Raw genomic sequence first — 17,330 nt, 5'->3', positions numbered from 1 at the left:
AAAACCTTCATTTTCTGTTGGGATCATTTTCAATGCTGCATAATTCCATGAAAATGGCAACCTACAGACTCATTTTTCGTATTCATATATAATTCCCCAGAATTTCATGATACGGCAACCGTTGTTCAAAATGGCATTTTACATGTGAATAAAATAACCAGAAACACCAGACATACAAGGTGTTTCAAAATTTATTTAGGTCCCAAAAGATTAAGTAAGAGAAAAGAAATAAGGGAAAATTTGACAAAACTAAGGGGTAGGATTTGCTGAAACAAATTTGGAAATTGGGAAGCAGAAAGGGGAGGTATGGGGAAGTCGCTGAAATAAGGTTAAAGAAAAAAAAGGATTTGAAATTATACATGTTTGTCTATGTATTTGTTTGTTTGTAATGTGTAATGTTTGTGTTTATAAAAACTGTGAAAAACCAATAAAAATTTCATTAAAAAAAACAACAAAATTTATTTAGGTCCCTCCCCCACCGTGTTTAGTTTAAGACCTCTTCAAGAAAATAGACAATAGATTAATGATTTTTTATTGAGTTGATAGTTTTGCTTTTTCCTTTGGCACATAGAGATTTTTTTTTTATGTTAGGAACAAAATCCGACATGCTTAGGACAACAAAACCTACTTTGGTTCAGCGTGTTACGTAGGTCACAAAAAACACATGCTCCCTGCTCCTTCAACAAACGGAAAAAAAAATCTGAACGTTTTAACTTTTTCTTTTTCAAATTTGTTATCATTAAAAAAAATTGTTGAGATGTTGGCTAAGATTTTTTTTACATGTAACAGTTCTTTTGACAAACATAGCACCAAAATGTGCAACTTATTTTTTTTTACAAACAAACAAACCTTAGTGAAGTGTCATTTGCTTCACACCAAACCTTTTGTAAAGTCATAAAACGTGTTTAGCTCATCCCCCCAGGCCACAAAAAACAACTTGTAGTAAGAGAACTAATTAGAAGAGAAAATGCTTCTGAAAAGAAGAGTGATATTGGAGCTCCTAGCAGAAAGATGGGGGCTGTGGAAACTACTGACACTGTACAGTGTTTCTGTAGAAGGGATAATGTATCTTGCCAGCTGTCAGGAAAAAGAAAGAAACCAAAACTATGAAAAACAGAAAAACGGGGGAAAGGAGAAAGTACATAAACAACATACAGGTTGAAAGAAGAACATGACATATATAGTAATGAGCATCCCAAAACCCCTTTGGGATTTCAAAAGTTTGTGAACTTCATCCAGAGGCAGTTGGGTTAATCTCTAGTAAGGATCATCAAGTTTTCTACTGTGTTTATTGTGAGAACTTAAGTCTTCTTTTGGCAGCATGCAAAATTGAAGACAGAACAAAGAAAATTAAAGAAATGATTGAATTGATTGTGTGTGATAAAAACTCAACAGACTGTAGGATGCAGAGATTCCAAAGTTGCAACTTGGATAAGCTACGCAATATTGAATAGAAGATTCTGGTAAATCAGTGGAATGAAGATAAACTGGAGCTGCAGTCTGTTACCTGGAGTGAAATAGAACAAATGCTGTTTAGTCAAACGAGAGAAATATTGAAGCATGCATACAATATATGTAGACAAGCTAAAGAGCTTCAGAGCCAAAAGAAAAAAATTGTGGCCAAGTGAACTGATTCTGCAAACTGACTTTGCAGAGAATTATTACATAAAGTATCAGAATGAAGCAATGCAGACTCATTGGAATACAGAACAAGGAACTTCTGTAATAATTTACACTGCTGTGATTTATTATAGGCAAGTCACTGGCGAAGAAGTGCAGGTGTATGTTGTCTTTGATGCAACTGAGCATTTCTCTTTCATTGAAATTCTTCCAGATTTCAATGCAAAACATGGCATTGAAATTGGACCCATTATCCTATGGACTGATGGTGCTACTGCCCACTTTAAGAACAGGTATTCCACAGTGACTTCATCATTTACAAATCCTGGAACTTAAGTAAATCTTACCATGGCAGAGGACCACATGATGGAAAGAATTGTATGGGACAGAGTTTTGAGAGGAGATGCAGTGATGCACAGTGGATATGATCCTCCCCCTTAAACTTGGAAAAACTTCAAGCATGTTTGCTCCTCATTGAGGAAAACAGAGGAATATAAAAAGACCTCAGTGAGATGTTTGAAATGTAAATCCAATGAAAGACACACAATCAGCAGAATGTGTTGTCAACATGGAGTGATTTAGAGTACAGTGGTGCCTCGCAAGACGAAAATAATTCGTTCCGCGAGTCTTTTCATCTTGCGATGTTTTTCGTCTTGCGAAGCACGGTCCGTCGCAACTGCGCCTCTTCAAGCGGCTTTAAGAAAAAAGCGCAAGACGTTTTCGTCTTGTGAAGCAAGCCCATAGGGAAATTCGTCTAGCGAAGCAACGCAAAACCGAAAAACCCTTTTGTCTAGTGAGTTTTTCGTCTTGCGAGGCATTTGTCTTGCGGGGCACCACTGTATGCCTTTATCAAAACACAGTAGATCAGGCCTAGGCAAACTCGGCCCTCCAGATGTTTTGGGACTACAATTCCCATCATCCCTGACCACTGGTCCTGTTAGCTAGGGATGGTAGGAGTTACAGTTCCAAAACATCTGGAGGGCCAAGTTTGCCTATGCCTGCAGTAGATTATGCCCCAATGGGAAATGTGAGTATCCTGAAAGAAAGCACAGAATCAGAAACAGTCGCTTAAGTACTGGCTTCAGTTGGCAACTTTGTTATTGTTGCATTTGAGACAAGGAAGTTGAAGGGAAAATGATAAATGTTGTGTTGAAAAGAAAACAAATCATTTTGGTGTTGCCACAGGCAAGTATGAATTCAAATAGATATTACAACTTCCTACAAAGACCTGGTGCTGACTTGCAATTTATGAATGTCTAGTTATGTCTAGTTATGTGTCGTATGCACAGATTCTTGCCTTGGAGTCATTTTATTTGTATTTATCTGTCAATGAATGATTATGTTGGTCACATTGTGTTGCTAATGGGTTATTCACTCATGCCAGTGTACTGCAGCAATTCAGGCAATTTGCAGCACAATTGTATGCAATTACTTCTACTTAGAAGTAAACCCTACTGTGTTAAATGGTATATACTTCTGAGTAAGTGTATATAGGATTACAGCCTTTCTTGGTTTTTTTCCTATTTAATTGTGAACTCTCAGAAACTCTTAGATCTAGGCTCGTTTTATATATGAATATTTGGCCTAACGTTTGTGAATAATGACTCAACATCAAAACTTTTTGTTTATACTGCAGAATATGATACTCTCTTCAGTGAAGAAAACTGCTGGTCTGGCAGACATGCTTGGCTTTTCCTCACTGACTTACCAGGACTTACATAAACTTCAGTAGGCTTGTTTAGCATGCATCCTTTTGTAATTAAAGTGCAATGTATTATAATTGGTAGACTTATACAAATATCATATGTCTAGAATTAGAATGTTAGCTTTATTCTTTTAGTCTAGTTCAGGGTTTCCCAAACTTGGGTCTTACGCTGTTTTTGGACTACAACCCCCATCATCCCTAGCTAGCAGAACCAGTGGTCAGGGATGATGGGAATTGCTGTCCAAAAACGGCTGGAGATCCAAGTTTGGAAAGCCCTGTTCCAGTTTATAATTCCCAGCTACTTAGTTAATCAGACTTTCTAGCTGTACTTCTGTTGGGTATTTTGGTTTCATTTTATGCTGCCTTCTTTTCTAATAAGTCCACCTCATTTAAAATTAATGTCTGACTGAAACCTTGATACTAAATCCAGTATTAGTCACTTGCTGTTGAGTAATTTGGTGACTCTGATGCTGAGGGAGCAGAGGGCTGTGTTTTCTCTATCCTGCTCCTTTAGAATCAGAGGGTGTCCAGTAAAGGTCTGGGAGTCTCCTGACCCAAGATGGTTGGGCAGAAAGAGTGGTGGCAGTGTCCCTTGCAGGGCTGGTGACAGACCCTGAATATCTGGACCCTGGGTTTTGGATACCAGTCCTTGACAGTCACAGCCAAGAGTGCCCTTTGCACCTACAGTGGTACCTCGGGTTACATACACTTCAGGTTACAGACTCCGCTAACCCAGAAATAGTACTTCGGGTTAAGAACTTTGCTTCAGGATAAGAACAGAAATCGCGTGGCGGCGGTGCAGCAGCAGCAGGAGGCCCCATTAGCTAAAGTGGTGCTTCAGGTTAAGAACAGTTTCAGGTTAAGAACAGACCTCCAGAACGAATTAAGTTCTTAACCCGAGGTACTACTGTATATCTAGGTATCAGCTGTGTAGTTTCCTAAAAGATAAGCTTCTTGAGGTTGCAAAACTGTTATGTCATGACACTTTCTCCAAATTACTTGTTGGCTAAGATTGTTCATTAGTAGGACCAAGGGAGTTTCAGTAGCCAAATTAATCCTGAAACCCTACGGGAAATGGTCTCCTCATTAACAGAACTGGGGCCACACACAGAGATGCTGACTGTTCTAATAGGTTCATTCTGTGTCTCCCAGCAAGCTTGTCACTTAGGAAAGAGAAGGAGCCAGGATTTCATTGGTTGGCTGAAAAATTTTAAGTCTTCTTCACAACCTCAAGCTGTACTAATTGAGACTTTTTCACACAACTGCAGTTGATCGATGCTAAGAGTCGTATATACAGTTCCAAGGCATCTATTATACAAAAGGCAGTTTGGAATAATTATAGCTCAGCGCTGCTAAACATAGTTTGTTTTTTCTTCCTGGAACAGTACCCTTTCCTCATAAATTCAATATTTTTGTGGGCTGTATATGATGATAGTTTGGCTGCTGACTCTGCCATGATTTGCAAAATATTTTCCTTTAAGGAAGGTGGATGGCTCAGTAATAACATGATTTTTTATGATGTGGGCACAATGAGGCAGACAGAAACATCTAAGAATATATGTCCAGCAGCAGTAACATCGATGTGAACTCACACATTAGAAATATAAACTGCAGAAACATATGTAGCATAGTTATTTATTCATTCACTTAATCTCTAAGCCATTTTTTTCCAGTAAGAACCCCAGGTGAGTGTAGCAAATCCAGTGAAACAAAAATAAATTATTTTAAGACAACTTAGTGACTCCATCCAGAAGAGTGGAACCACCATGCCCTAGAGAAATTGTACCACCTACCATCAGCTTCTCATCTTGTCCAGATTAATCTGCTTGGGTACAACAGCATTCTCCTGATCTGTGATTCCTAGCAGCTGGCATTCAGAGCCTGCCTCCTGTCTCTGACAGTGGAAAACAGCCCTCCTGGCTAGTAGCCATCTATAGCCCTCTCCTCCTGCATGAATTTCTCTAATCCTCTTTTAAAGCCATCTAGGTTGGTTTGGGATGGGAGAAGCAGTTACTAACATGCTTCTCTATCCACCTCCACTAGTTCGGTTGTTTTCAGGGGACTTTATGGCAAAAACACTTTCCTTGAATTTTCATTGCCTTCACACTTCAGCACTAAAAGCATACCAACGTGAGTAGATAAATAGTTACCACTGAGACAGAAAGGTGAATGGTGTTTCCTTGTGCTCTGGCTTCCGTCAGGTTGTCCCATTGAGCCAGGAGCAGTTTAGTCCTGCTAGCCACATGACCCAGAAAGCTGTCTGTGGACAAACACCGGCTCCCTTGGCCTGAAAGCAAAGAGGAGCGCCACACCTCATAGTCAAATTTGACTGGACTTAACCATCTAGGAGTCCTTTACCTTACTTTACCATACTAGGTAATTACCACACAAATATTTTTATGGGAAGGCAAATTTCAGGATAGATCAACCCTACTGTAAGGGAAGGGGAGAGTCCAAGGCAGAGGAATCACCATATCCAAACTCTGCCAGGCTTACATGGGCCAAAGCAAAATCATGGGTGGGGGCAGATCTTACCTGCTGGATATTTACAGTAATCTCTCTTTTGATTTTCAAATTTTCCTGCCATTGGGTCATATGAGAGGGAAATTCACTACTCCATATCCATGACTGGTACATAGATTTTTGCTGTTTTGTGGGTGTGCCAATGGCACAAGGGGGCTTTGGATCTTGCAGATCTAAGGCCTCCCTCAATCCCCGGGCATGCCTCTTTTTCCTCCGCTATACATCTGACATTAGAAGAGGGATGGCTGTAGAGGTTTCTGTGGGCACAACACGGAGGCCTCCAGTGGTGGACCTCCCCCTCTATGGACAGAGGGGAAGATCCACTGTATCCTATGGCTCCTTGAATGCCCGTTAAACAACTATGTATTTAGGATACCCACCTATTTTTATATAAGTGACAAAGTTTAGTCATATAAAACCATATATATTTGTCCCCATCTGCTGTTGGGTATAAGTTATTTGAGACCTTAAAGTCTGAAAACATACAGCAAGCTATATTAAGGAGATTATGCATTTTTTTAAGTTGTTTGCTTAACATGGGACTGAATCGTTTTGATTACTTTGGAAGCATAGCAAAATTCCGTTGTTGTTGCTTGACTGCTAGAGATGACACTGCTTTCATTGACAGTGTTCATTTATTTTTGTAAGGCAGCAAAAATTCTAGTGCTGCTTATAACAGGCTCTGTGTCTTCCTTGGCTAATATATGAAGTCATTCTTAGTGGTTTTACAGGAGCACATTTTGCTTGACAATTTAGGGGTGCTGTTCTAACATTATCCATCCTCAAGCTGTCAAGTGCTCTGTAAGATTTTAGTCATATGTGAATCTTAGCTTGTTGTCAAATGGCTCAAAGGATTTTAGTTGATTAATAATTCTTACTTTGAAATGAGTAATCACTCAAAATATATTTGCGTTTTACTCAAATTACAATATTTCCTGTATTTTTCATGCTGAAAGAAATATAGTTTACCATATACTAACAATAGCTATCACTCATTCTTAGATGGAAATGCCATCTTTAATATTTTTCTTCGATATTATCATAACAAAAATAGTTGAGCTGGCTTTTTTGAGAAGTAAGCAGTTATAATTTCAGTCTTTATGCTGGTCTAGCACATTTATTTCCAACAGTGTGTACACATAGAGTACATCCATTTGGTGCCTATTTCTCCATCCTTTCAAGATTCTATTCCCATTTTACAGATATGCAGATAAGGGCATAAATTAGCAAGTTCATTTGAAAATCCAGGTCAGATCAAGCTTCAGGAGCAAGAGGCCCGGTATTTTGGTCTAACCACCATTTCACCCTGCTTTTCAGCAGAATTATGCTTTCCTAGAATGACAGCATTTTCCCGAGCTTATGTAAGTCTTGAGCAAAAGCATAGAAACTTATTTTCTTCACATTAGTGCAGATTATTGTGGTTTGCTGTACCAATCTTACTCTATCTCAATATGCACTTTTCAATCTATATTTTCACCAAGTGGCAGTTTCAAAATCCAAATGTCTGTCATCATACATTGAAGAAAGTTTCAGCTTTAATAGATGCCGCTAAAAGGCAACCGCTAAGTATCACTAGGATTTGCAAAAAGTGTCCAGAGAAGTAGTCTGATGTCTGATCATAAAAATGTTTCTATTCAGCAAGAATACCTCTGTCTGATGGAACTGTCTCAAAGTTTTGCTAAGGTCTGATCCTGATTTGCCACATTCTTTCTAAATGAAAACTGCCTCAAAATGTGATTTGTGTAGTAGCCTTAAGTAATATAGCCATACTTCTGGAATTACATATAATCACAAAAGTCCTTACTGTTTAAGCAATTAAGTCATAACAATTTTAGAATGACACAAAAGTTGGATCTCACGGAGTTCACCATTTATCTAGGTTTCATCTGGTATCCAGGCAAAGGCTATCAAGGGACAGTATTTGTGAAAGTTTGAAATTATATATCATCTCTGTAGCCTCCCCTTCTTAGAAATATTTTTCCCCAGTTTTTCCCATTACTTGGGAGATAATATCAGGTTAAGAATGATGTCATATTAACAGCGTGAGAAAACAGTGCTCTCTTACCAAAAGAGAAAACATATTAGAGTTCTTTTAAGCTCATCTTTTTTTAAAAAAACCACACACCTTAATTTGAGTCCATACTCTTTCAGCCATGTGAATTCTGAATACATGTTATAGACTCACAAATGGCTATTACAAATGGGAGTGGCAAACCATTATACATTTTCATTGTTTCCATTGCATATTTTTAAACTCTTTGCACCACAAGTCAGAATGGGAGAATCACAATTATTGCGTAGTACAGAGGAAGGCAAATTTCTGTGATGAGAAAAAATTAGAGTGGGTAAAATACCTGAAGTAATTTACATACCTCAAGATGTCTGTTAGGCTACACTTATATGAATGCATATACCACACAAGAAGCTTACTGATCGTAACAGAAGATACCATAGCAAGCAAATTATGATGACTGCATTAACCACAATGTCCTCTGGGGCCTAATTTATGCTAGCTGGGAGATGGCAATTGGTTATGGCGATGAGAACAATATTGTGATAGGAAATGGCTTAGGCTGCAATCAGCCCACTTACCAGGAACCATCTTGCTCCTCCCTCTGGCAACCATCTTGCTCCTCCCTCTGCTTATTTATGCCTTGTTCCCTCTTTCCTCTGCCATCTCCAGTAGGGCAAGCTGTTCAGCCCTCATCCCTTCAAGGAATGCAGATAACAGTATTGATTACATCTGTATCAGTGCAGGTGAACATTGAAACGAAGCATCCCTGCTCCAAAACAAATAAGAGCATTGTTAATATTCCCATTCAGTGGATAGAAAGTTGAGCGTAACCTTCCTTCCCACAGATCCACTGTAACATCTTAAGATGGAGCAGGGGAGGAAGGTAGAGAAGGGCCTAAGTGGTTCTGCAGGAGGAAGTCACTTCCACCCAAGCAGCAATTCTGCAGTGTGCTGCTGCTTCATGTGGTGTAAACAGCAGTAGTAAAATGAGGTAACTCAAAGCTGACAGGAAGCTAGCATGAGACTTTCTGGATTGGTGAGTTGGAAATACAGTGGTACCTCGGGTTACATACGCTTCAGATTACATATGCTTCAGGTTACAGACTCTGCTAACCCAGAAATAGTACCTCGGGTTAAGAACTTTGCTTCAGGATGAGAACAGAAATCGTGCTCTGGCGGCGAAGCAGCAGCAACGGGAGGCCCCATTAGCTAAAGTGGTGCTTCAGGTTAAGAACAGTTTCAGTTTAAGAACGGATCTCTGGAACGAATTAAGTACTTAACCCGAGGTACCATTGTAGTGTTATCAACACTAGCAGGGGTGAACATTGTGATGCAAGAAGCAATAATACAGATACCGTATTTTTTGCCCCATAGGATGCACCAGCCCATAGGACGCACCAAATTTTTTTGGGGGGGAAATAAAGGGGGAAAAAATCATTCCCCCCCCAGGCGCTTGCGGGGCAGGCAGCAGGGAGAAGCGCTCTTCTCCCCGCCGCCTGCCTGCAGACCAGGTCCGGGGACAGCGGGAGGACGCTGTCCCCGGAGCTTGCAGGGCTGGCGGCGGGGAGAAGCATGCGTCTCCCCGCCGTCAGCCTCCAAACCACATCGGGAGACAGCGGGATGGCGGCGTTCCGCCTCCCCACTGTCCCCCAACCTTGTGGGGCTGGCGCTGCGGCTCTCCTGAAGCCTGGAGAGAGAGAGGGGTCGGTGCACACCGACCCCTCTCGCTCTCCAGGCTTCCGCGAAAGCCTGCATTCGCCCCATAGGACGCACACACATTTCCCCTTCATTTTTGGAGGGGAAAAAGTGCGTCTTATAGGGCGAAAAATACGGTATATATTAAAAGTCCATTCTCAGGCTACTTGTTTGGGCAGAGAGTAGCTGAACAAAACAATAGTATTCTTCAATAGTTGTAGGGTAGAAAGGAGAGATACAGGAAAGTGAGTTAATTAAAAACCTTTATGCACCACTCTGCCACTCCCTTTTTTCACCTGTGTTTGTATGCATTTCCTTTACGTTTGGATTTTCAGCAGAGGGCACTATACCATAATGAATATCATGAAGCTATAATGGCCATTACTATAAGTGACGGGTGAGATACAAGGCTTCATAAGTTTTGTTTTTTAAAAAACAAACACCCCCCCCCCAGAAATATGAGAAACAATGTACTTTTTCCTGAAGTAAATTTCAAAACTTTGTCATTATGTGCCCTGTGCAAAGATGGAGTTTAAAATGAAAGTATTAACATTCTGTAATTTAAGATGCATAGTTCAGACCATGAGACTTTGTAAAAGGTTCACCACTGTCTAACAGCCGCAAATCGGACTCATGCTTTCTTTGTCGGGTCTCAGGTACTGCAATAGAAGCAGGCGTTTTCAGTTGTGGTCCACAAGCCCTATGCCATTAATATGCACCCGGTGACTTTTTGCTGCAGCTATTTTATTGTTTTATGAAAAGCGTTAATAAGAAAAACTCATTGCAAAATACACACCCATTGACTGTGAACAGATAAAATCAGAAACAACTGAGAACTCAACATCTGTGCAACAACTGTTGTGATGGTTGGAGCAGCTTCAGCAGCTCCTGAGCCTGTGCTGATTTGAAAAAGAACAGGATGCCACTGGCACAGGATTCCAACTTCTGGCCAGGCTTATGTTCAACAATGAGACAGAATAAGTTGCATTTCCGGGCTAGGAGCTTGCACAACTGCTCTGCTCAACACCATTAGCCTTTACAAATATTGCGTAATACAGTGCCATGTGGAATCCCAGAGAACCCTGGGGCTTGTCCAAGCTTGGCTGCTTAAAATCACCTGCAGGTGTGTTGGGGGCGGGGAGGGCTACATCAGCACAAGCAGATTGCATCACAACTCTTTATTTACCCATCACCCCATGGGGTCAATACTCCCATTGCTCCTTATGTTCTGCTTTTCATTAGCCTCATGGGACAATGAAAAATACTTAATTTTCCCCCACTTGATGTTGCTACCGCCGTTAATTCTAGACAACAGTCACAGACATGTAGAAGTAAGTGTTATTCTTTTCCTTCCTTTTTTTTTACCAGAATATTTGAACTGAAATGTGAATTAATTCAAAATGTACCCAGACTCATTTTCTCAACCCTTTGTATAACAGCTGCCAGTGTATGGAGTAAAAAATACCAAAGAATTAGAATTGGCTTTTTAGTGACTTTCATGATCCATGCAAGTTCAAGCCAATTAATTGTTCCAAAGACATATTTGGAATTTGCTTCATTGTACTGTTTTTCTTATTCTTTTATAATTGCTAGCAATAAAAAAATTCTTCAGGCTTTTAAAATTGATTTTCTGTTATTTCCATTTTGAAGGTTCTCAGCTTATAAGTACTTATATGGCAAACAGCAGCAACATCAACAACCCCCAACCAATCTCCACATATAGCATAACATTTGGTTTATTTATATGTCAGAAACCACCTAAATACCATGGGGAGATGGAGTGGAGGGCTGCAGGGGAAGCAGAAATAGGAGAAAATAACCTCCTGTTCTCTTATAGTAGTGTTCACTCTGTTGGATCAAAAGCTGTTCTGCAAGCAGAAGGGCAGCATTGGATTTCTAATTCATCACAGTTCTTTATCTTGGTAGTAATAATTGGCATTTACACCACAGGAACCAACTAAAATGAATTCTAAATAAAAGTAGACTTCCCAAGCAAACATGGACATAATACATGAAAAGTAAATTCCAGACACCTTTTAAATTTTTATAATGAGATTTAATAAGGTAGCTAGGCCTTTGGTCAACCATTATTCAACACAAAGCATTCTATGCCAATCATGTGTTTTCTGTTTTGAATTACAGCTCACCACAGCCACCCTGGATGGCAAACTGCAATTGTTCCTACCGGATTGTCAGCCTTGACTTCCTTGGCTCTGCTACTTTAAGAATAAGGCTCCCCGACAGAAAGGAGATATTTGGTTACTGGGCAAGTTACAGCACTTTTCTGTTTTAAATATAGGCTTCCAGATTATGTCTGCCCTGGGATTTGCTCCAAGGTCTACTCTGCTGGAAAAACATTTTGTATAAGGGTAGCGAGTCCTTTCTGCCACTGTCCTTGCAGAGCATTATCACATTCAGGTTACCTTGGACTGCAACTTTGGAAGTGCTACAGAATAGGTAGATGTATAATATTATGTTGGGTTGTTTCCCATTATTAATAGCTCTAGCCATCCTAGTGCAATTTGTCTGGAAATATCAAGTAAGATTTAAGAAAGCTGGTGTCTAGCAGCATATATACACTTTTTGTTGTAGTTTGTTGGGATTTCAATAGTTATCTCCACAACCAGACGTTTAAGAAATAAACCTTTGTACCATTCTTGGCTAAACCCTTATGCCCAATAATAAAGTGATATTCTAGTCATTTGTGTCCTTTCCTGTTGATTCAGCGTGAGGGGAAATATGAGGTTCTGAGCATTACTGAGACATACAAGCAAAGGTTTACTATAGTTCAGACACCAGTGGATATGATACTAAACATCTTTCAAGACTAAATGTTATGCGGTCCTTTTCTCCTTGTCATGTATAAAGACTCTGGAAGACAAATCACACTGGATTTCTGGCTCCTCAAGAACCAGTACGGAAAATGTGGTTTGCACTATTTCGCAACAGGTTGCTAAATATGTCACTGTGGTATATTCAACTTTTACATGAATTCTTTAATCTAATTTTGAAGAGCATTTTGAGGATAATCTTTAAAAAGCTGTGCATACTGAGTTGGGTCTGACTAAGTCATACTCAGAGTAGATCCAATGAAATAAATGTCATTCTTAGAACTATTTCCCAAAAGAAAACCTAATTCTAATAAGAAAGTCAATACCAGTAAGAAGTCCATCCAAAAGTCATCTTGTTCAATCCATCTTTATTTCACTGGGACAATACTAGGAATGTGCTTAACTATCCCACTGAAATAAACGTAACTTTGAAAAGTATTTCTTTTTGCTAGAATTGAATCCATGGTTTCTGCATTCTTTCAAATTACTTTGACCCCACTTCAGGCCCCACTTACCCAGAGCAGTTTACTATGGGTATATGTAATCCGACAGGATTGATTTTTATCTAGATGTTATAATTCCATTGGTGCAAACCATTTTAAAATTATGCTTAATTCTATATTATTCTATATTATTTGCCTTCTAGTTGTGGGGCAAATGGGTAGGTGTGTGCACAAATTCTTCAGAAGAATTCTTCATTGTCAGAAAATGAAAATGGTGGTTAAATGCTGAAAGTTGTGCAGCTAGTTTGGGGAAGGTTCAAGAGCTCAAATGTGTAGCAAAACTGAAGATCCCAGTGACAACAGTGGGGTAACTAGATGGCATTATTATACCTCGCCCATCTGACTGGGTTGCCCCAGCCGCTCTGGGTACCTGGCATTTTGGCAGTACTAATCATGCTGATAGTTCTGGAAAGCAAGGGTATTAAACTTGGTTCCTAAAGTTTCTATTGATATCAGCGACTATGGGGCAGATAAACACATTCTGACAAAATAACAAGACAGTTATTTCATACCAGTGTTTGAACCATTGCATAATAACCAAAGGAACATTTGGTTGCCACATTTTTTACATCCAGGAAACTGTCAGAATGATTTGTAATGAAGTTCTTATCATTGGATGTTCACTCTAGGATTGGTATCGGTCAGCTGTTGCTCTTACAGCTGGGAACACTTGTCAGGTGGCAGGCTTCACCGTTTTGAGACAAATCAATAGCCTATAGTAGCTCAGCAGAGCAATGCAGATATAGGGTAGACAGAGCTGGTTTTTCTCAGGAGAGTTATAAAAGCATATTACTGATAATGTAAAACAAGTAGCTGAAGCTCTGAGGAGCTGTGTAATAGTGACTCATTCTGAATCACACAATCTAATGATTCTGATCCTTTATGTACACCGATCAAAGTCAAACATCTGGTTCTGTGCTTCAGATAATTTGTGGCATTTCATAAGCCTATCTTTGTTGAAAGAGCAGTTTCCAGTCATATTATTGGTCTGCTATACTAGGCTTATTCAGTGTTACATTAAAAATGCCCACATGTCTTTGAATTCTGCTGAGAAGGGAAGTTTTAGTTCGCTTAAAGGTGAATTTTTGGCTTTGGAACTTCCTCTGTGGACAATATAAACCTTTCTTATGCTTGCTGATCACATAAGGGCAATCTGGTGTGAATAGACATTCAACCAAATGCACTATTGTGGGCCTTTCCCCTTTAAAGTGGAATAGCAATTGTGGATATAGACTACACTGGTTTAATACACAGGTTGGATCTAGAGTTTGTTTTCGCAGATGACAGTATCCTCTGAGAAGAGTTCCACTCAGGATGCTTCTGTCAGTGGAAAGGATAGGAGAGGTGATTTTTGCTAATTTCTTTTTTCCTCTGCCAACTGCTACTTCCTGTGCTGTTCTGGAGAAACCAAACCTTGGATCCAACCCATTTTGATTGCATGAACCATTGACTCATCCCAGAGAGTCTTCTGTCCACATTTTCTACAGATTCACAATAGCTATGAGTAGAGCCAGGGTGTCTGAAAAAAATTATCATCACTTATAGGGAGGGTTGTTGACAGGTTTTGGTCTACCCATAATTCATCTGTTGCTGTTGATTTTGTTCCTTTTCAATTGTTAATTGCAGTCCACCCTGAAGATCTCAGTGTGGGATACAAATAAAAATGTGAACCCACTCATTTTGGTGCTCTTCATGAGAGACCCTGCTCCACATGCCCCTGCCATCAGAGATTTAGGCAGGTGGTGACCAAAGACACTGTGGCACTGTAATTGTGGAAAGAGGTGTTGTGCCTATGTTACTTTCCACCAGATGCCAAATAATAAATTTTCTGGCTGCCTTTTCTTTAGTTGAGTTTTATACCCATTGATTGTTTTCCTTTTTTGCTGTATGGTGGTGGTTTTTATAAAGAAATGTTTTATGACTTGATGACTTATTGATTTGCGTTTTTAATGCTTTCTTAGATAATTAATAGGAATGTTGGGATATAAATGTATGAACATATAAAATATAATAAGAAGGAGAATTTAGTTTGTGTGCCACTACACTATACAGTGGTACCTCGGGTTAAGTACTTAATTCGTTCCGGAGGTCTGTTCTTAACCTGAAACTGTTCTTAACCTGAAGCACCACTTTAGCTAATGGGGTCTCCCGCTGCTGCTGCGCCGCCTAAGCCCGATTTCTGTTCTCATCCTGAAGCAAAGTTCTTAACCTGAAGCACTATTTCTGGGTTAGCAGAGTCTGTAACCTGAAGCGTATGTAACCTGAAGCGTATGTAACCCGAGGTACCACTGTATGTGATTGCTGCTGACAGTGAACCAGCTGTAAATTGTTACTTTTAATGCCACCTTGAAGTTCATCAGTGAATCTTTTTCATGCAATATAGCTGCTCTGGTCCCTGTAAGATGGGAGAGAGATTGGTGCATTGTCTAAAGTGGGGAGGTGTTCCCTAGCTTCAGGAAATGGCAAGGAATTCCCATACCCAGTTTCTGGCTAAAATGGGGGAAGCAAAGAGACAATCCTGCTCCGCTGGTGGCTTTCCTCTTTTGAGAGTGTGTGGAAATGCTGCTAAGCTCAAGTAAAATCTAGCAACCATCCAGCCATTTGCTGCTGTATCTCTACAGATCAGGTCCTGGAAAAAGAAAGGGAGCTTTTCCTGCTAGTATTGCTGAAGATGAATGACTTTCTGTTTCCCAATGCTGTACATTGGCATGCCCTAGAACACAGAAAATCGAAATTTACTTTAAGTACACATTTAACTTTTGTCATTATAAAGGTAAAGGTAAAGGTACCCCTGCCCGTACGGGCCAGTCGTGTCCGACTCTAGGGTTGTGCGCCCATCTCACTTAAGAGGCCGAGGGCCAGACTGTCCGGAGACACTTCCGGGTCACGTGGCCAGCGTGATGAAGCTGCTCTGGTGAGCCAGCACCAGCGCAGCACACGGAAACGCCGTTTACCTTCCCGCTATAAAGCGGTACCTATTTATCTACTTGCACTTAGGGGTGCTTTCGAACTGCTCAGTGGGCAGGAGCTGGGACCGAAAGACGGGAGCTCACCCCGCCGCGGGATTCGAACCGCCGACCATACGATCGGCAAGTCCTAGGCACTGAGGTTTTACCCACAGCGCCACCCGCGTCCCTTTTTTCATTATAACCACAACCAAAAGCACAAACTACATGGTTTTAGAACAGTTCAGGTCATGCTGTTTCAAAGTAAATTAATAAAGCAAAAGGTAGATGGAGTGGAGTTTTCAGCAATGGTTGATACTGCTGAGGGAGGGGAGGGAGATTACCAATGGGGAAGAAATTTGGTTCAGCCAATTTACACTTTCCAAATTGAAACACAAATCAAAGCACAACTATCCTTCAGAACTCATTTCTTCAAATTTTATGATGCACTCCTCCAGCAAAAAGAAAATGTAGAAAAAAGTGCATATTAGGGATAGCATGTACAGAAACAAATATATAAATGAAAGCAACATACAAAATACATTAGGGGCAATCGCTTGTAAAATGTGTATATTAGATTATTTTGTCTAATAAAATTATATATTAGGAGCCATATGCTCTAAAATGCTGACAATTTTTTTGTGATGACATTTTAATACAAAAAAATCACAAACTGATGCAGAAATTTGGTAAACTGGATTTAAGATTGGAAAAGTGAAAGCTGAAGAAAAAATAATTGATAGGTTCACCCATCCTGAGTGCAGCTTAAGCCCTGTTTCTTCCTTTGAATATAACGGTGTTAGAAGCAAGTGCCTATGTCTGCCTGTGAAATATTCAGTAGTATCCAATGTGGTGGGCAGAGCTGCACTTCTGACACCAGTGTTGCTATACTTGCCTGGATGGGGCTGAGATGGGGCAGAGCATCAGCCAGGAGACAACCCATTTCAGCACTCCTACCAACTGCAGCTCTGCTCCTCCACCATACGGGACACTACTAGAAATACTGGATGATGCACAATTGCCTTTTCCACAGATATTGTGCATTGCCTAACCTTGTGTATCTATTTGATAATAAGGACAAATAAAACTCAAGGAAAGCACTCTGCCATCACGAATCAACCATTTATTGAATAACTGGCAATTAACTGACAGCAACTTATTTTTCTGGCTCCTGGGAAGGCTTGTTTCTTAAATATGGTAGCTTTGCAGTTGTCACTGTGGTTCTGTAATGAAATGTTTTCTGAGGAAAGCTTGAGTTGGTTTGCATGTTGCACTAATAGTTTGTTTCATGTCTCCTTCCTTTCCTATACTTATTCAGGGCCACTGGTGGTATGGCTTTAGCTTCAGTGTTCAAACATTTGACTTCCAGCACTGGAATTTTCCTTTGCTGAGGTCTGATCCTGATTGAAAATCATCATTTCAAATTATGACCGAGATATATGTGACAGTGGCAGACCTGTCCCTTTCAAAGAGAGCCTGCCCAAGTCAGACATC

At 40.1% G+C, this 17,330-nt stretch overlaps 1 protein-coding gene across 1 annotated transcript in view; it reads left to right on the top strand.

The window, feature by feature from the left end:
* Positions 1–12,258, top strand: part of WDR27 (WD repeat domain 27) — a 59,107-nt gene extending 46,849 nt beyond the window's left edge. Inside the window, exon 26 of the mRNA XM_081188301.1 lies at positions 11,700–12,258. Within this exon, the coding sequence (XP_081044427.1) occupies positions 11,700–11,759 (60 nt within the window). The 3' untranslated portion in view covers positions 11,760–12,258. The remainder of the gene's footprint in view (positions 1–11,699) is intronic.
* The last annotated feature ends 5,072 nt before the right edge of the window (positions 12,259–17,330 follow it).

This window comes from Podarcis bocagei (genome assembly GCF_964188305.1).
Source record: "Podarcis bocagei genome assembly, chromosome: 3".
Classification (NCBI taxonomy): domain Eukaryota; kingdom Metazoa; phylum Chordata; class Lepidosauria; order Squamata; family Lacertidae; genus Podarcis; species Podarcis bocagei.
Note: the sequence above shows the minus strand (reverse complement) of the source record. Positions and strands in the feature narration are given on the sequence as shown.